The following is a 20,674-nucleotide window of genomic DNA, read 5'->3' on the forward strand; positions in this document are numbered from 1 at the left end:
AGGGGGGGGATTGTCTGGAAAACAACTGCTCTCTTACCCCTTGTTCCGATTCCAGGGGCTCAGCTTTGACTCGGACTGCAGGCATTCCGTCAAGCATTAACATCCTGTTTCTTCGGCTGCCTGTGAAGGAACACAGAGGAGGTGTAAGACGAGTGTTTTAGCATGACTAAGCAGGTCCCACACTCAGTTATTCACACATGGACATCTACAATGTTGTGCTGGCACTCCCTGAGAAATAAACACATTTTAAATAGATGTGGATTCATGTTTTTCGAAGTCATCAGGAGCTGATAGACAAAAGATGCGCATAAACTGTGTAAACTCAGTTAGAGCACAGCATGACACAGAGTCCCTCGTCTCGATAATAACGATTTTCAATTGCCTGGTGGGCTGCTGCGGGGTTAATAACACTTCATAACACTGAATAAAATCCTCTTAAGACTTCAATGGAATACAAACACACACTCTGATACATACACATAGTCACTCAACAGCAGTCGCAACAGCACAAACACACACCAGAGTTTCCTCTCCCAACACAGATATAAAGAAAATAATAAATGTCACTTGAAAATCATGAAACTAGACGCTTCTGTTGATCATATTTTATACTCATGATGATATACAAACACACTTTCAGTACTACTTAACATTCATCCGTGCCTCTGCCTCTGAGCGCTGTGTGTCTGTAAAGTGGGCAGCAGTGCCCGTCTCCTCAGCTCCGCGCTGTGGCTTTAAGAGGGATACTCAGATGGAGCCAATGACAACAATGCATGTTCCGTATCCCTCAGCTGGGGCCGACCTGAGGTAACCCTCCCTCTTATTATTTTAGCAGCAGTACATGGAGGAATGCAAGCAAGGCAAATAGACTCTAAACATCTCTATTACTCTCCACCGCTGGCACCAGCAGCGGGGTTTGTGGCCCAGTGCTTTGCAGTCAGCAGCACCGGGGCCATCGTGATCACCATTAGTCGGAGTAAAAAAAAAAGAAAGAAAGAAAGAAAGAAAGAAAAAGCTGAGCCAGTGATGGATGACATATATTTTCTCTATGTAAATGCCCATCTGACTATGTCTAACATCTTACACAGCATCCATGTTAGCCTGTCAAATGATGACGATTTTTTTTTTTACACACCAGAAAATCCACTCAAGACAATTACCAGAAAACATTTCTTTAAAAAATGTTTTGGTCAAAATCATTTAATGCCATGTATTTGTCCTGCACCTTTTAGATTCTGAAGTAAAAAGGCTAATCCTGACTGTGTGTGTTTATGTGTGAGGGAGGTAGAGAAAGAGGGAGGATTTACTCCCTCAATCTGCAACCCCCCAGATCTCGCCTCTCAGGTCTAAGTCCCTCAGGTACCCTGGCTGTGCTGCTATTGTATTGTTGTCCAGGATGTCCTTCGGCTTCAGGTCTTGGTAGGCCCAGATAGCGTTGCCATAGTAACGACTGGGCGGGTGGAGCTGCAGCCTCAGTCCAGCCTCGAGCCATGTGTTGAGGATTGGAAGAGAGAAGAGTGCACGAAGAGAAGCAGAAAGTGAGGTATGTTTTCCTCCAGGATGACCATCATTCTACACAGGCATCGAAAAAAAGCCAAAATACCCAGAGGGAGTCACCTCAGATAAAATCTTGTTTTTTCTTTGGAGTAAGCTGTCAAAATGTCCTTTTTTGAGCCTGAAAAAGTTTCCCTTTTCCAAGCGTATTTGTTCTCTATGCAAAATGTGCACCCTGATGCTACTGGACAAAAACAAATCTAAACACCATTCAATTTGGTACAGCCAATCAGATCTGAACATTTCTTGAAAGCAACAACCTTTGTCCATGTGCCTTAAGTCCAGCTAATCCAGTGGTTTGTGAGCACCCACCTCATGAACTGGCCAGCAGAAGGCTATTCATAGGAAATCAATGGCCACTGCACACTTCTGCTTGTGACTGTAATGACCGTAGAGCTAACAGCAGTGAGAGGGACCTAACACTGAGTAATGAGCTAAAACAGGGGCGCTGTGTATCGAGGAGTGCATGTCAAAATACTTTGAAGTCAACTCCCATGAAAGGATCATCTCTTTCTGAACATGAAGATCAGAAATCTCAAAGATTAGAAATAAGAACAAAGATTGAGCCTGAAACGAAGAGAATTTCTTCATGACAGTAAAGCAAGGCGTACCCAGTATTTTCTATCACTAAATTTGGTCTGCTGGCGGCAGGCTCAGGCAACCAGCAGTACGCTGTCCATCAGCAGTATGAGGCACTGTGTGTGGGAGATAGAGGGAGGGAAGGAGGGGGTGGGAGGGGGGGGGGGTAGAAGGAAACAGGGTAGATTAAGATCACCTTTCCATTTGCTGCACTCTGAAATGAAATGGCCATCCCAGGTGTGTGGGGGAGCTGGATGGAGAGGAGAGGAGGGCAGTGGAGTGTTGAGGCATCTCATTTCTCCCTCCTACAAGCCCTCCCATCCCCACCAAAATCCCTCGAAAAAAACACACAAAAAAAACAAGGTAAAGGGAGCAGGTGAATATCGAGGCCAGCTCTGGCAGCAAAAATGCTCTAAATATACATATATCCATGTTTTCTGTTCTCTTTGTTTTTCTGTTTGCACTCATTTCTGTCTGTTAATGCTTTTCAGAGTATAAACTGAAACACCCCCACATATCCACTTCTATGACCTCAGATCCAACATCTCCCAGTTTGCTGATGGCTATTGACTCTGTGCTGACTGAGGCAATAGCTGTAGTCACACTGAACGGGTGAAGGCTGTGGCCGAAACCAAAACTGAACACACCAGACTAGGCAAACCTCTGATCTGTGACTTTTCGCCTGCCTTTTAGCTTTATACCTGTGCTGCAGTACGCTGACGACACTGGGATTTAAATGAAGATGGATTTTATTTAATTACTGCGATTCAACAAGAAATGACTTCGATTGGCAAAAAACAACTGAAAGGTGTGTGTTGGTGTAGTGGGTGGTGAACATCACTGTGACTGCATGTGAGTGTGAAGACAGATCCTGTCTCTGAATGTTCGCTCGCAAAGCAATGAAACACTTTTTTGTTCCAATGAAACTTAGGTTTAAACAACCTCACAAACCAGATTTAGTGTGCACCATCTCTGCTTTCTCCCTCATCTTTGTCCCTCATGTGGACATACTTGCACGCATGCACACACACACACACACACACACACACACACACACACACACACACACACACACACACACACACACACACACACACACACACACACACACACACACACACACACACACACACACACACACACACACACACACACACACACACACACACACGCGCACACTCACAGAGAAAAAACACACACCCCGAAACACACTGCAACAGACGGGCTCCGCCAATGCTTTGTTCCTATGTCGAGCGCCCAGAGCAACTGGGTGCATCTGTGTCACAGAGGCTGGACCTGCTGCCACGGGCTGGGATGGAGGAGGGATGGGGAAAAAGGTGAGAGGAAGTGAAGGGTGCAAAGAATTATGGGAGATACACGAGGAAGGATTAGGGAAGGTGATAGCAGAAGAAGTGAATGAGGGTGGGGGGCTCGTTGAAGAGCGCAGAGTTGCTGGCAAGAGCAGTGGTTAGGGAAGTAATCAAGGGGAGTTGAAGGGGTTGGGAGGTGTGTGTGTGTGTGTGTGTGTGTGTGTGTGTGTGTGTGTGTGTGTGTGTGTGTGTGTGTGTGTGTGTGTGTGTGTGTGTGTGTGTGTGTGGAGGGGGATGTGGGGTTGTGGGGAGGAGGAGGGGCAGGAGTCAGAGAAGCGAGAGAGGGTAGAGAGGGGATATGGACCCGAGCCAAGGCCCGGTCGAGCGCAAAGCACACGGTGCAAGAATGCCAACAGACCCCCTCCCACCCAGTCCTCTACCAAAGAGAAGAGAGGAGAAAAAAAGGAAAGCAAGAGAGGAAAGCAGCGAGGAAAACCATTTTTAAAATGCTACAAATGAGAAACAAATGACGAACTTGTGCTATAAGTGTGGATGCGTACAAAGGGCAGGGCTGTAGGTGATGTGAGATGAGCATTTCCTGTGTTTTGCCTGTCTGCCACTGGCCTCTTTGCTGCGGCTCACTTCCCTCTTCTGTGCCCCTGGACACCCCAATGTGACACATTAGCCTGATAAGCAGCCTACAACTGCAAACTCACCAGCACACTACTCCACTTCCTCTCTTCAGAGTCACTCAGGGCAGGAACTTTTTGAAAAGCAGTAAAAGCTGAGTACAATCTCATTTAAATGGGAATAGAAAACACTTGCTAGACAAAGACAAATGGCTGAGTGGCACTTTTGTAGACCTTGGAAAATAAAAGGTTTAATATAAATTAAATAAAAGCCATATAGATTTATTTTTTTGGTGGCGGTGTAGTCACGAAAGAGCCTCAGCTGAATCACAGCTGATTTTCAATCTCACCGTCCGCCTGCTTCATATTAGGCTGTGTCTGTTCATGACCTCATCTTGTTGGCCTAATTCTGGTCTTGAGAGCCATTCAAATAGCTCCCTGCAGAGTTAATACTTAAAGTGTAACTACATCCAGGCGAATAACGGCACTCGGTGTGGTCAAAGGTTCAGCAGACTTGAATCTTCAAACCACTCCTGTCAGTTCGACCCTTAAGCCAAAGATTAGGTTATGATGCAATAAAGAAATGTAATCAGAATTAAGACAAATTGCATACTTTCCTGGTAAAAAACATAGATTATCAGAGCATATTAGGTGATAATAATCATCATTATCAAAGTTTTAGAGCTTATATAGCTGCCAAGTCAAGTATACTTCAAATTCCCAGTTTGTAGTTATTGCTGCAATGCATTTTCTACAAGCTTTGATGGGGAGGCACTCAATGTGAGGAGAGAGTGAAAACTCCAAATATGGCTGACTTCAGCTGCCACTGTGTGTTTTTTGTTTTCTTTTATTAGGACAAAATTTAGGATGAACTTAAGGTGAAAAGAACGCTCATAATTAAAGCAAAGGCTATAAGATATCCTCACTTTAAGTCTGATACGCGATAAATTACAAAACAATGGGAGCCTGCATTTCCCATCATGCAACCAATAATTTTTTTGCTAGATCCTCCCAGCCTGGTCTATGCCCACGTCTTTCATACTGATGTCCCTGATTTATAACTATTTCTTATACATTTGCCTCCAGCCTCTAAAACCATCGCGGGGGTGCTCATGTTGCCAGGCGTGACTGAACTCCCTTCAGAGCCATAGAAAGCACATAGCTATTGTTTTCACAGGCTGAGTGGTCCTCCCCATGACGAGGTAATGGCCTCTGTGTATAAAACTGGCAGAGCTCCCCTTTAATGACTTTCTACCCCCAAACAGCAAATACCTAGTAAACAGCGCTGATATGTGTGCATCTGTGTGAGCACGGTGGAGCCGGGTGCTTTCCCTCAGAGTCCACTCCTGGATGTACCGACATGGACATAGTCTTTTTTAATCATTCCTGGCACAGATTGAATGGTCTCAAAATTTCCATTTCATAAGCCGTATTTTCCTTGGCGAGAGACCGGCAAGCAAAGTCTTTTGGATGCTTCTGGGACATTTTTGAACAGGGCTCTGTAGCAGTGTAGAGTGCAGCTACCTCTCTGCTCATAAAAGCATGGCATTCTCTAACCGCCAACCAGCACAATGGCATCAAACCGCAACTTATGTGCGCTCCCCCTTCAAAAAAAAAAAAGAGAGCGAAAAAAGTTCCCTTTAGGGTTAAAAGCCCCTTAAAGATGCACTCAACTGACGCTGTTTTTATACCTCAAGACCCTGTCCATTTCCTCTGAGAATAAACCCGTCACACAGCGGGAGGACACAGCTTTCTTTATGACCACAGTTATTAATAGACAGAATACACTATCGTGTGTTGGGTTATTTAATCTCGGCCACATACAACACATCAGGTTCCATCAATTTAAACTGAAATTCTGTCAACACATTATAATTTTATAAATTGGAAGTAAATACTGAGTCTGTCACCAGCAAGAAAATACAACTGTGACAATCTTACTGAGTCATCACCTAATGGACATGCTTAGTATGACCATTGTAGTTGTGAAGAGGATATTATCGGCCAATCGCTTGTCAAAAAAATGCCACATACAAGAAAAAATAAGCATTCATAGAACCAATGAGACGCTGTGGACTGGGCTGAAGCAGCTTCAACGATGGACACCAAAACCATTTGCAAAGGTTGAATGCAGATGGCAAAGGATGAGTATTGATTTCATTGAGCCATGTGTCAGAACACACATCAAGCAGGACTGTGGTGAGACCCAGCTTCATAAATATCTAATGGACTTTTGTGACACTGTTGAATTATTGTTTGTCAGTAAAGTTTCATATACTACACTCTGTAATAGTGGACAATGGATTATTTTCAATAAAATAGAGCCTTTTGTGCAATGCCGGAATAATGTAATGCAAGGTTAAAGGAGCCTGGGTTCAGCGGGTCTGATACAGTATCTGATGTGGAAATGGGCTCAGCAACAATGTGCGGTGCCAATTTTTTTTTTTTTTTTTACCCCTACACAATGACCTCATTATGTAAGTTCCTGTAGACATCTAATGCCAAAAAGTGCCCCTTTATATACAGTATACAGCTCGATATAAACTTTCCCTAAAGCAGGAGAAACAAGTGAAAAGTCAGATAAGTAAGTACAATGTGTTTGCGTATGTGTGTACATGTTTTTCTCATGTTGTGGGCACATGAATCTGTTTACACAGTCACATTGTGGGCACTCACTTCCCTTTCTGCGAAAAAAAAAAAAAAAAAAGCAAATCCCAATGTCATAAACCATGTGAAGACTTGGTTAGGTTTCCATGAAATGAATGTAAGTCAGTGTAATGTCCTCTGAAGTGATGGAAACACGACTGTGTGTGTGTGTGTGTGTGTGTGTGTGTGTGTGTGTGTGTGTGTGTGTGTGTGTGTGTGTGTGTGTGTGTGTGTGTGTGTGTGTGTGTGTGTGTGTGTGTGTGTGTGTGTGTGTGTGTGTGTGTGTGTGTGTGTGAGACAGTGAGAGAAGGAGAGAAGGAGAGCGAGAGAAAGAGCAGTGAACTCATGTTGTTCTTGCCTGAGCCAGGGAGCTCAGCACCTGAGAGGAAACCAGCTCCATTTATAGAGTTGATGCCCATGTAAATACACAGACCACACAAAACACACACACACACACACACACACACACACACACACACACACACACACACACACACACACACACACACACACACACACACACACACACACACACACACACACACACAAACAACACACGTTTGCACACTAGCAAGGCCCACGGAAGTTCCCATATTCTGGTGGATTGCCCTTGGGTCCTTGCTATTTCTGCCAGGGGCAGGGGGATCCTGTGTCAGTAATCCTGTCAGGATGAGGGGGATGAGGTCGCCGGATGCAGCTCAAGTCCACTGCCTTCACGAGCACACATACATATACACGCGCACACACACACACACACACACACAAATGAAAATAATTTGTGGGAACACTTAATTAACCGCAAAAGTCTTGAAGAGAGTCTTAAATCAGATTTAGTTTGCAAATTGACAGCAAACTAAAGAATTTTGGTACTAAATTAAGTAAGAAGAAAAATAAACTGTTTTACAAAAATGTAATAAATGTAACTAAACGTGGTAGTAAACAATTATGGAATACTATGAATTATTCATTGAGACAAAATAAGTCAGCCTCATCTTATTCAGAGAAAATTTGGACAGGAATATTTAAAGAGACCGAGCAAATCCGTTATGTCATCAGAGTGCCAACACTAACAAATACAAATTTCCAATCGTCGACTTATCAGTTTATCACCAATTTGGACAGATAACGGACAGAATTGTCCATAAACAGATTCAGTCTGGTTTTCCGACAATAATTTAACCACTAACTTCCAAAAAGTTGGCTGTTGGTTTTGAGTAAATGTGAAAAAATAAAAGGTCATGTTTGTTCTGAGTCGGCCTTATTATGGATAAATTGTTACTTAAGCGACAGAAGGTAAATGGTGAACTTCCATGGAAGCTATTCAGATGTTAAACATGTCAAAGTGCCTCAACGAGATGGCCTGGGACCACTCTTGAGCATTATTTTCATGAATGATCTTCCTTCAGTATTAAAAGAAGGTTCGTATCTCAATGTATGATGATGATTAGACGGTATTTAACAGAAACAACTATTATTGATTTTAATACAAATTTGGACTTGAAAATGGATGTAGATTGGATCAACAGTAATAAACGTATGTTGAATGTGTTTAAAATAACTACTGTTGTAAGAAAAAAAACCTATTATTTATGTTCAAAACCACATTTTTAACAAAGTTATCTCAAATGGGAATAATTTTTACTTGTAAAGTGGGAAGTAATTGACACAACAAACTATCAAACAAGTAATTCAAGTTTTGATTTCGTCCCACCTAGATTATAGTCCAGTACAGAATAATAATACAGTACAGATACACACAATCATTCAACAAGGCACACTGTTGGGAGGTTGTGTCACACACACACACACACACACACACACACACACACACACACACACACACACACACACACACACACACACACACACACACACACACACACACACACACACACACACACGCTAAAAGAGCTGTACTTAAGAGGAGACTTTAGTAAATACTATATATACTTTGATGTTTAAGGGTTCCATTGGCATTCATTAAATTCTATTAATCTACTAGATCATTATAGATTCAGTCCAATCTTCTCTATTTGTGTGTGTTTACGTATACTTAAATTGCATCAACAATTGTTTTATTTACAGCAGACGTGCATCGCGATGTGTTATGTTATTGTATTGAAATGAGTAGTGTGAATGTGTATTTTTGTAGTGTCACCATGTAAACTGTGTGGACTCCAGGAAAAATAGCTGCTCCTACGCAAACGCTAATGGGGATTTTAATGAACAAACAAACAAACAAACTTGGCTGTGTGGAGACTACATGCAAAACACATCAACTGTAGAAAAAAAAAAAAAAATTTCTCCTTGGGGATTAATAAAGTATCTATCTATCTATCTATCTATCTATCTATCTATCTATCTATCTATCTATCTATCTATCTATCTATCTATCTATCTATCTATCTATCTATCTATCTATCTATCTATCTATCTATCTATCTATCTATCTATCTATCTATCTATCTATCTATCTATCTATCTATCTATCTATCTATCTATCTATCTATCTATCTATCTATCTATCTATCTATCTATCTATCTATCTATCAATGTGTTCACACAAGGTAACAAATGTATAGTTTTAAATAAAACGCGGTCAAACAGTGAAAAAAATGCAACATATTGGCATCGTCACACACTTTAATGATGAGCTCAAACACATGAATTTAAACCAAGAAGACGAGAGTCTTTAAAAAAAAAAAAATTGTGCAAGTAATAATACTTTAACAAAACATGTATCTACTGTGTCTTGTTAAGTGTGTCAAATGATAAAAACCTCAACATTTATGTTAGCCTTTCCAATCTGTTTTCAACAGACAGGGGGAAATCTTTTATGGTTGTTTTTTGTGTGACTTTTTGCCATTGTAAAAGATCCCCACCTCCACCAATACCACCTCCGTCCTTTCTATGTCTTGTGAAACTGTGGGAAATGAAGAAGCTGTTTATTCCGAGAGGAAACACTCAAAGCGAAAAGAAGAGTCGGTCGCTGTCTGGTTTGTCTGTGTCTCCAACTGTGTGTCAAATGCACTTCTTCTAAAGCTGACTTCCTGAGCCCCGGCTCTGTTCTACTGTCTGGCTACCGCACGCACGCACACACACACACACACACACACACACACACACACACACACACACACACACACACACACACACACACACACACACACACACACACACACACACACACACACACACACACCTTATGACCTCTGCCTGCACCCACAATGAACCATATTTATCTTAGATTCAGAGACAGACACACTCATACACTATAAACTCTCTCTCAATATCACAGCTCAGCCCATTAAAGAAGAATATAGATGCCCATTCAACACAAACAGCCACCCACACACACACCTACAGTTTGCACACACACAAGCCATGCGCAAATACAGACACACACACACACACACACACACACACACACACACACACACACACACACACACACACACACACACACACACACACACACACACACACACACTCCTCCACAGTGCTCCAGAGAGAGGTAAACAGAAGAGTCTGACATCCTCTTGCATCATGTGCCTCAAATGCAGCAGAGAAACGGCTAAACAAGCTGTGACCGTGACAGTTCTAAAGTGAGGTGGCATTACTCAAGAGAGCTTCGACATCGAAGTCAAAGCAATTTGTGACACCATTCAAGACTATTTACGTCCGATTGAAGATCATTTTGATGTAATCATGAGAAAGAATAAGTTAAATATTCCACATGAGGGCTTGGACTGAGGAAACCACAAAAAAAAATAGATGCTGCAATACAACTCCTGAAACGCCAGTTAACTATGAAGTCTTCTTGCTCCAACATAATCTACTGACCTCTCAGGGACACCGCACACACTCAGTCACCTCTGTAAATGCAGTAGGGTCAGTGGCTGTGCATCTAAAATAGCCTCTGACACAAAAACCTCACTTGTACCAAAGGAGGGGGAGGTGGAGCCGAGGCGAACCGGGATAATCGTGAGGAGGACTTGTCACAGGCTTTCAGGAAGATACTGTAATATTCTTGGCAAGTTTAAAGCAACGTTTACACGGCATAAGACTATACTGTACATAAGAGAGAGAAAGACAGAACGGAAGAGGTTAACTGAAGTGGATCAATAAAAATAAAAAAAAACACTGTGACTGCAGCAGTCTCTTATTTACTCTCAGTTCACAGGTCTTCAGTTGAGGTGGCCACACTGCAGCGCTTAGAAAACCCTCTCAAGCTGACGAAGCGGCATCGTGGGAACAATTCTGCATTCAATTCACCATGAATGAAATAACATAGAAAATATTAGCTATGGTGGGAAACCACTAAAAACAGAGAGAGATGCTATATGTTGCGGACAGTCTGTGTTAAGAATAAAAGCCCATGAGAACATGTAGCGGAGGTTTGAGCGAGTCAATCGCAGTATCCAGCCCTCTTCTCCTGTGGAGGTTAGAGCTGCTTTTTATATACTGAAAATGAGGGTCAGATTGAAAGCCTGCACTTGTCTCCCGCCCTGACGATTAGCATCCTCGCAATAACCTGCATCCTTCCCACCAACCACCCACCCACCTACATACTCTCTCTCTTACTCCCCTCCACCCAGACCCCACCCCTCAAGGGATGACAGTACACTCCTGCCCTAATGGGGAATTCTTCGAGTAGGCTACTGCCTTTTACCCCCCCCTTAAGCTCCGGTAGCGTATGTGTATGTGCGCTCGTGTTCTAACGTGTACGCCCGTATGCGCTGCCCCTTCCCCCAACATATACACTCTGTACATACCACTCACAATAGCTTGTCTTCCGAATGCATCACAGCACATGTGCACTCTCAAAGATCGACCTAGATGTTTTACAATAACTCTACAATGCACGCATGCAGAGGCACCAATACGTTGACTCATCTACAGCATCTAATGTAAACACCTCGGCACAGAAATAATACCAGCTCAAACACTTAAACGCGCACTCTTCCTTCGCCCCCCCCTTTTTTTTTTCTCCACTCGCTATGTCTTGTGACACAAACACAAGCACATTTTCATCCGTGTGTAATAGTCATGCACAGTCCTTTGCATGCAGCATCACGAAGGGCCTACCCTATCTAACCTAACTTTGCGCTGAGACAACCAAATCGAGCCCGACGCACAGCATATGGAAATTAGACAATAACGGACCAACCAAAACATTCCAATAGGCTGACACTTATTACATCAAAAGTGCAGTTATTTTCGCTCGCCGAGTTTTTCCCCTTGGTTTGACCCATTCCAGCTCTCCAACACCACTCAATAAAAGCCAGCAGCTGTGTTTACCTCTATTACTCATCTACTCACGCCTTCACTTCGATTATTTTTCCTCTCGTTGTTGAGCTGATGCTGTGCCGTGTTGGTACCTGGGTAAAGCGGCTAATTGTCACAGCCCCGTAGCATGAACCTGAATTTGGCTGTGCGGAAAAAAAGCACTGCGGCCCTCTCAAATGGATTCCACATGCTGTTTGCATAATTTTCTCTCCTAACAGTTGACCTACAGTACAACTGGAAACAAAAGTTCACAGTGATCCACACAGCATCCTCACACAGGTCTGCTGAAACCATCTGCCATGAGGCTACTGAGAAGCAGCTCCCCAAAGATTCTGTAAAGGGATACTCTCTCTGTAAAAACAGACCAGAAATGGTCCTAAACACTCTGAAAGTGCTGACTTCGAATGCTCTTCCATCCTCTTTTCTTGGCTTCCTTCCTTTTCTCCTTCCTTCTTTTAACCAACCATATTTGGCTACAGTCAATTACACACTTGGTTGACAGAGGAAAACGTCATCAGAGATAGACAGGCCTTCCTTTTGACATACCTTTCCATCCGAGCCATGGAAACATGTCAGGCAACCTTAAATCAGAGTCTGGGGGCTAAGCTCTGCCAAATGAGTCACTTCCAGTAAGCACTTAGTGTGCTACTCTAGAGATGGTGTCATCATTTTTTATTTTTTTTTAAACAAAAAAAAACTAGATCAATGTGTGGGTCAGGCATCATTGTAAAACCTGACTTTACTTAAATCTGTTTGTTGTTTGATTAGTTTTTTGTTTTTTTTCTTTCTTTCAAAATAAAAGCTCAGTTGCTCTGCAGCAGCTTTAACAGTCGACTTCAGATTAGTATTCAACAAAGTAAAGCACCAACAATTCAAAATACTTACATTGATGTTTGACAAGCTGTAATCACTCTTGTTAGATTGTAGTTCTTTCTGGGTTTTTTTTCTTTCTTCACTATCAACCCTCCAGTCACTGGCTGTTGCACAATACTTTCCATGCTCTCTCTCTCTCTCTCTCTCTCTCTCTCTCTCTCTCTCTCTCTCTCTCTCTCTCTCTCTCTCTCTCTCTCTCTCTCTCTCTCTCTCTTTTTCTTTCACTCAGTCACTGAACACACATGCTCTGGCACTCTGTGTACACCCTTAACTCAATTTGGTAAACAAACCTGGGCTGGACACTCGGGGTCAAAGGTTGAATCCACAAGAGAAAAACACGAGGGGGAGAGAACATTTTGTCATTTTCTGACATGATGAAATACCAGCAAAGGGACTTCAACTCAGATCCCCTGCAAATATTATTATTAGTATTATGTCTTATTTCACCCAAAGGAACACGGCTACCACTGCATGTCTCGCTTATCAGGATGAGTCAACGGCAAAGCAACCGCAAGACCCCACAACCTTTCTGTCTCATCGATTTAGTCAGCTTTTGTGACCATCTATCAATATACCAAGTCATCTTTCTGGCTGCTTCCACACATGATAATGACATGTTAGTCTATTGTAAGAACGTGCGGGTGTGTGTGCGCGCGGCACAGAAAGTGTCTCCTGTGGCTGAATATCCTGGTTTGAAAGCTCTGGAGACGGGAAGCCACCTTTATGAGCAAAGCCCGCAGGCATATATCGTGAGCATACTCATTTTCCTCTCTTCCCTTTTGGCCTCGGCTTACAGTTAGGGACCCACATCAATCCATCCATATAGTGCACTGCAGTCTATCTGCAATCAATGATGATACACTCCATAACACCCACTTGGATCAATGAGCAGTCAGTCAATATGCCAGCAGTTAGCCCAGCTGATTGGGGGTAATGCAGGGGATTGCAAATCCCCAAATTCGAATTTGAGTCTACATGTTGTTAGAGTGACCAAACCGGAGCCCGACGCCTCCATCTGTCAACATCCGCCCAATTTGTGCGTTGTGATCTGTGGCTGACAGAGGATGCCTTCAGTGGGGGAATCCTGCTGGGCAATTAAATGTCCTGGGCAGAGGGGTGTTGATGGACAGATAAGAGTCTGTTCGTTGGTGATTGGCTTTTTAATTGAGTCCCCCCTCCCCACCTGTACTGATCTCTATCATAAGCCCTTGGATCATGTCTTGGGGTGGGGGTTGAGACATTGAAGGCATCAAAGTGGCAGCAGCAGCCTGGTGCAGTCGTGGGGGGAAACAACCAGGGGTGTGATGCATTATTTTGGCCACAATAACAGCATTAGTCATTTCAGTAAATACACAAAAACAACAAACAGTAACTGAAAAAGCTCTGTAATGGTCGTAAGAGATACGCCTGTAGCCCTTTAGGAGCAAATGAGGGGAAAGTGTGATGTTATTTTAAAGTGATAAAGTCTATAGAGGAGAAAAAGTTGGGGTGGATGGATGGATGAGTCAAGAAAATGTGAAGACTTTTAGACGTTAGGTGGCATTTAATCTACCGACATTCAACATGGATTTCATTTAACAATGACCACGACTCTTCTGTAACAAAAACAAACATCAGAATACCTCGAAACCGCAACAATATTGTCGGGACGGCTCTTGGTGCCTCAACAAAATATATATACAATGGGAATTTTTATAAATAATCATCAGTAATGGTGACCTGATGACTGAGTGGGTAAAAGCAGTCTGGTAAATTCAGAAAATAACACCAGTTTTCTGAAATGCAGCCTTTAAAATCTAAGACAATATCTAGAATCATATCAGGATATTGATATAATATTAATATAGAGGACAGGCAGTGTCATACCCATTTAATTACCAAAGTCATGAAGTCTTGTTTTAGCTAAAGAAGATATATTAAAACAACTCCTTAAAAACCAGTACTATGAGAAGATAGTTTGAGGGGGAAATTAAGAATCATAAAGATTGTTTTGTTAAGTTCAGTTCAAAGGTTTGTGGTTACTGAGTAGGTAGTTCATCTTTATCTTAGTGAAACAACTATGTGATTATTCATATTAAAATGCACTTTGTTCACACATCACTACGTAAACACATACCACTCATACTTCATAATCTGCACTGTTGTTAGTTCAATAGATCATTCAGACTGTCACTGTTTCAAGCTGTTACGTAAAGTAAAATAGTAAAAAAAAAAAAAACTTTAAAAAACTATGCCAATTAGAGTTAATGAAGTTAACAGTTCAGCAGACTGTGAGAGAATGATCACATACAAATATTGCCTCTGTTGCTTTCACTGTCTTTTAATAAGCTTTTAATGAAGTAACTGTAACACAGCTGAGGTGTCGGTGGTGCTCCCAGTCCAGATGATCATTCAGTGTAGTCCATTCAGATTAAAGATTCAGTATTAAAGAAGTATTTGCACATATTATGAAGGCCCTAAGGTCAGGTACTGTATGTGTTCTATCACTGACAGCACTTTGACAGCAGACTTGGTTCAATGTTGCAGGAATTAACAATTACGTTTTGGTTTTTTTATATTTTGTCAAATTAATATTATAATCTAAAAAATAGTCATCATTTACAGCCTTCACTGATTTGGTGTCCAGTGCTTGCAAGTATTAGTGGGATGTAAAGAGGGCCAGTTTCAGAGCTCCAGTGTGATTCTCCTCCAATGTTCATGCACAGCAGAGAGCGTCTACTCTACATGTGGGATAATATCTGCCTGCTTATTCATGCACAGGCAGAAGACCCCTTTGTACATGGATTTTAAGTGAGACTTTAAATGGGCACTAATCTCCCTCACTGAACATCCATGAGCTGCAGGGGGTCTCGTACACACACACACACACACACACACACACACACACACACACACACACACACACACACACACACACACACACACACACACACACACACACACACACACACACACACACTCATAACCCCACCCCCACCTCTCTACATACAATATACTGTGTATTTTTTGTGTTTTTATATATATATATATGTATATATATATATACATTATACACATTATACATATATATACACACATTATACATATATATTTATGGATGACACCCCCACTTAAACCAAAACAAACACCCTGGGGCTGACAGCGAAAGGAGGGCCTCTCCACATCACGAGGGTAAAGTCACAGAGGTCAGTGTAGTTTCCACATCAAACCCAGGAGCAGAGGCCAGAGTCTCATCCCCCTTCCCACCTTTCTCTCTCCTTCCCTCCCACTCTCTTTTGGCCCCTCCATCCCCCTCCACACCCCCACACACACACACACACACACACACACACACACACACACACACACACACACACACACACACACACACACACACACACACACACACACACACACACACACACACACACACACACACACACACAGTCACTCTGCGCCTCCTCCTCCACCCCCTCGCTGGATGTACAAATGCCTTTGCTGTCAGCTCTGCCCTGGTCCCCTGTAATTGAAAATAACAGCCAAGGGCCAGCCCCCGGCCACTCTCCCCAGCCTGGTGGCTCTCTGCCTCGGTGACAGCCACCCATCAATACCAATGACTATTACCCTGGAAGTGAGAGCGCTGCCGATGACATCCAAGACACCACCCCTGCAACACTCCCACACACACACACACATACACACACCCCAGTGTCCTTCCTCCGCTACCCGAGCCTCCTAATGTTTAACCCGTTGCTAACAGCCTCGTCTCTCTGTCTCTAAGCTGCTACAGTAGGCTATGGTAGGCAAACAACACACACACACACACACACACACACACACACACACACACACACACACACACACACACACACACACACACACACACACACACACACACACACACACACACACACACACACACACACAAACACCACAACGCTTCACAAAAATGCACACCCACTCTACCACCCACCCACCCACACAACTCCTAAGACTTGCACAAAACTATGACAAGCAGCAAACTTTTTTCCAATGAGAAGTGTTGAGAGAGTTTTTGCAGTGCCGTCACACTCTCATATCCCCCACCAAGACATTTAGTCAGTAATATTCTCCTGCACTCACTTCACTTCTGGGCTGACGTGTTTTGAAGTTGCTTTGGACTTGTGAGAGAGAAGAGATTTGAAACACAACCGGTGCTAGTGGCAATGTAAAGTCCGGATGCTGCCACAGTCACTCAGTGTGATCACTTTTTTTTTTTTTTTTCTCCTGTTGTCATGTTTGGAATTGAATTATGAATCTACATTGAGGATAGGTGTTAAATGTCCAGTCAGCACCATGCAGGGTCTCTTGTTTCCCGCACTGACGGCCACCAAAACACAATGCCATAGGTGATCTGAGTTGTCATCTGCTTTGACAGAGCAATGACAGCTGAACGAAACGCACTGAACACAAGCACAAAGCCCAGCAACGTGACAAATGAAGCACACAGCAGCAGCAGCAGCAGCAGCCAGCAGAGGAACAGGACTAGAAAAATGCACAGACCTTGTCAGAAGCTGCAGAGCCGTGGAGACTAGGAGACTGTTTTCCTTTCTACAGTCCTCTCTGTCTCGTCTCCTCCTCTCCCTCTCCTCTCCTCTTCTCTCTCCTCTCACTCTGCGTGTATGTACGTGTGTATGTGTGTGTGATAATGTGTGTGAGTGAGTGTGAGTGTGTGTGTGTGTGTGTGTGAGTGAGCAGCTCCCTCCCCTTCTGCCTCTCAGCTGCTCGGCTCAGGCAGTTCTCAGGAAATGAATGGGAGCGCACAGAGAACTGTTGTACTTGCAAATGACTTACCCCGAGTCACATGATCCGCTAAATGTAGGGTGGGCCGGTGGGTGGAGGCTTCATAAGCAAAAGGGAAGACAATATACTCTAAGCTTTAACAGCATGCATCGAATTACATGGGGCCCCTCCGGGGAGGTTTCCGACGCGTCCGCTCTCCACCAGCCCAAAGTCCCTCTCCACCCCTCCCGGAGCGCAGCACAGAGCCCCGGGCTGGGGGTGAACACCGGAGCACCTCCCCGTTTAAAGGGGACAGAGGAGGAAGGGGAAACGGAGAATTAGTTCAACTTGTTTGATTTCCTCATCATTGAGAATTAATTTGAGATGTTTTATTCGGTGTGTTTACTATATAAACGTGCTGTGAAAACAGTGACTAGACAGTTACTGTAAATACATTAAAAAGTATATATTTTAAAAATATACTCTATATTGTATTTTAACGGCAGTCCTATTAGCACGGAAATGACTAGTCAATTAACCGTTTAGTGGATAAGAAAATGAATTGATTTTGATAGATGATTGATCATTTAAGTCATATTTTAAAACAAAGCCGTCCAAAGTGTGATGTTCCCAGCTTCTCACAGGAAAGGATTTGCTTAGGGAATTGGATACGTTTTGATTTTCTACTGTCAGCAAAGAATTATTTTATTACAATCACAGGCGTTTTCGCACTGTTTTTTTTTTAAAATTTTTATTTAAAGAGGAAACAATTCAGCAATTAAGCAATTAATCAAGGAAATAATTACTCATTGAAATTATTGAAAACAATTCCAAGTTGCAACCTTGAGTCAGATTTGTGGGTTAAATCTAATTACATTTATAAATAATAATAGTTTTAGCGTCATAATATATAGGTCTAGTCATTTGTTTACACACTTTATGTACAAGCATCACATGAAAACAAACCGTCAATGGCACAACAAACTAATTGATACATACACATAAATTATGTGTATAATAGATTATTTTTCTTCACTGATTTAATTGATCATTTATATAGATTACTTAAATTCATTAACAGTTTGTGCTAATTAATATCAGAAAATATTATGCTACAAATAATACATTTAAATGTATGTAGTTTATTGTAATTTCTTGTTCTGTGTGACATTAGACCAAAAGTCAAATATATCATTATATACATTACTATCATAGATGTCTAAAAAAGAACTGTAAATATTCATGTTTGAAAAGGTGCAAACCGTGACGTTTTCACCTTTATGCTGAAAGAAAATTACCCAAATGAGTAACTAATTATCCAAAATTGTTTAGCTTTTCTGTTGGTTGTATCAACAGTTAATCAAGTAGTTGTTTTCTCTTTAACTGACTAAATTCATAAATTCTAACCTGATGTTCAGTTTACAGGTAATAATACTACTTTATCTCTTTGGGATGTTTCTGCTCCTACAATAAAATGTTACATTTCTGCCTTCTGTTAAATGACTAATTTGAATAACATGCAGGAAGATTTTCCCATAACGGCAGTTTTTAAATTGTCTTCTTTAAAGTGCCCGAACCATAGTGCCCATGTCAGTTTTCCTCCTGGTGTTTCAGGCTTAGAGTCTCTGTGGTATGAGAAGCTGATGCTGATGCTGCTCAGACCCGCTCCCCTGGGAGCTCTAATTAAGGTAAAGGAAGCAGGACTCATCTGCATGGCTGATGGCACTCGTACCACTTTACATGTTGCCAGCTTTATCGTGGAACTGATTGAGAGAGCCAGAGATGATAGAGAGAGAGAGAGACGGAGACCGAGAAGAGAAAAAAGACTATATACAGTAGCACACAGTTAGGCAGATCCAACTGCTACCCACTTAATATTCATTCTGTTTCACTCCAGATACTGTACGTCTTCTGTTTGCAATCAATGGAGGATAAAATGGCTGGGTGGAGACAAGAGGGTGGAACGGAACGGATGGAGGGAAAGAAAGACAAGATTAATAAGGTTGAATATGCTGGACAGAAGGATGGCAGGGTGATTGTATTGAGGTGGATTTTGTGGCTGCCTGGATGGGAGGGGCTCTAGGTGTCCAGTTGGGAGAAAAGGTTGAATGAATGGATGGATGGATGTAGAGGAGGGATCATCTAGCCCGTAATGTAGCATGTAACTGCAAACTATGGACCTGCTTGGCTGTATGGGTGTGAGTGCTGCTTTAAATGTGTTTTTAAAGCTCTTCGATAAAGAGTTGTATGATGGGCAGTGATTATTACCTGAAGATCAGATTGTATGTTTGAATGCATTTTTGAAACTTTGTTACATTCAAAGATATTTTAAATGAGAGGTCAGGTCTGCTTATTCAATTTCTATCACGTGTAATCGTCTTAAAAGGCTTTTTTTCAGTTTTGTGTCATGACACCAACTGCAATACCCATAAGCATATCCACCTCCCAAACAATTACATCATAGGAACAGCCCTTAGGGTGAATAAAACAAACAAATTCAATTGAAAATGGCTTTTACATAATTCTTTTAATTGGCTGGAGACCTGAAATAGTCGGTATGCAAATTATTCCATAATAAGATGACACTCTTGAAACCTGAGTAGATGAGAGAAAAACAACATACACATGTGCACATATTTAACTAACATGCAACTGAAGCTCTGTAAGAACATGAATTCAGAGGACATTGGAGCATTTGAAGCCAATGCAACATGTTTTGGTTGGAAAACTCTGTCACTCTCCTGCCAATATAATTTGACATAGTGTAACATGATAACCTGTCAAGCACTTGGTGACTTTGCACAGTCTTGTACAACTTCATAGAAACCTCAGACCCATCAAATTACAGACATATGGTTCTTTATCTTAAGGGCGTCAATGCGCTGATACACGAGATCGGTCCATTACAGATTAATTTGACGTTCTCAATGTCAGAGAAAATTTCTGATTTGTGTGATGAGATTGCTGGCTAGTTATTAGGTGCTTTGAAGGCGTGTGTGATGGAACACTAATGTAACATCAGCCTTGAGGCCCAGTGATGATCCTTATAATGAC

The 20,674-nt window shown here is 42.2% G+C and overlaps 1 protein-coding gene across 2 annotated transcripts in view; it reads right to left on the bottom strand.

The window, feature by feature from the left end:
• Window positions 1-17,837, bottom strand: part of klf12b (Kruppel like factor 12b) — a 41,683-nt gene extending 23,846 nt beyond the window's left edge. Inside the window, exons 1-2 of one of the 2 annotated variants that reach the window (XM_069707032.1) lie at window positions 17,693-17,837; window positions 38-120 (exon numbers count right to left, since the gene is read on the bottom strand). In XM_069707032.1, coding sequence (XP_069563133.1) covers window positions 38-103 — 66 coding nt within the window. In that variant the 5' untranslated portion in view covers window positions 104-120; window positions 17,693-17,837. Of the gene's footprint in view, window positions 1-37; window positions 121-17,401; window positions 17,661-17,692 lie in introns of those variants that run through there. The other variant, XM_069707031.1, reaches the window with a different exon arrangement.
• Window positions 17,838-20,674: the final 2,837 nt, after the last annotated feature.

This window comes from Brachyistius frenatus, unplaced genomic scaffold, assembly GCF_029030835.1.
Source record: "Brachyistius frenatus isolate BFR_SWC_R1_liver_20210118 unplaced genomic scaffold, ASM2903083v1 Contig_66, whole genome shotgun sequence".
Taxonomy (NCBI): domain Eukaryota; kingdom Metazoa; phylum Chordata; class Actinopteri; family Embiotocidae; genus Brachyistius; species Brachyistius frenatus.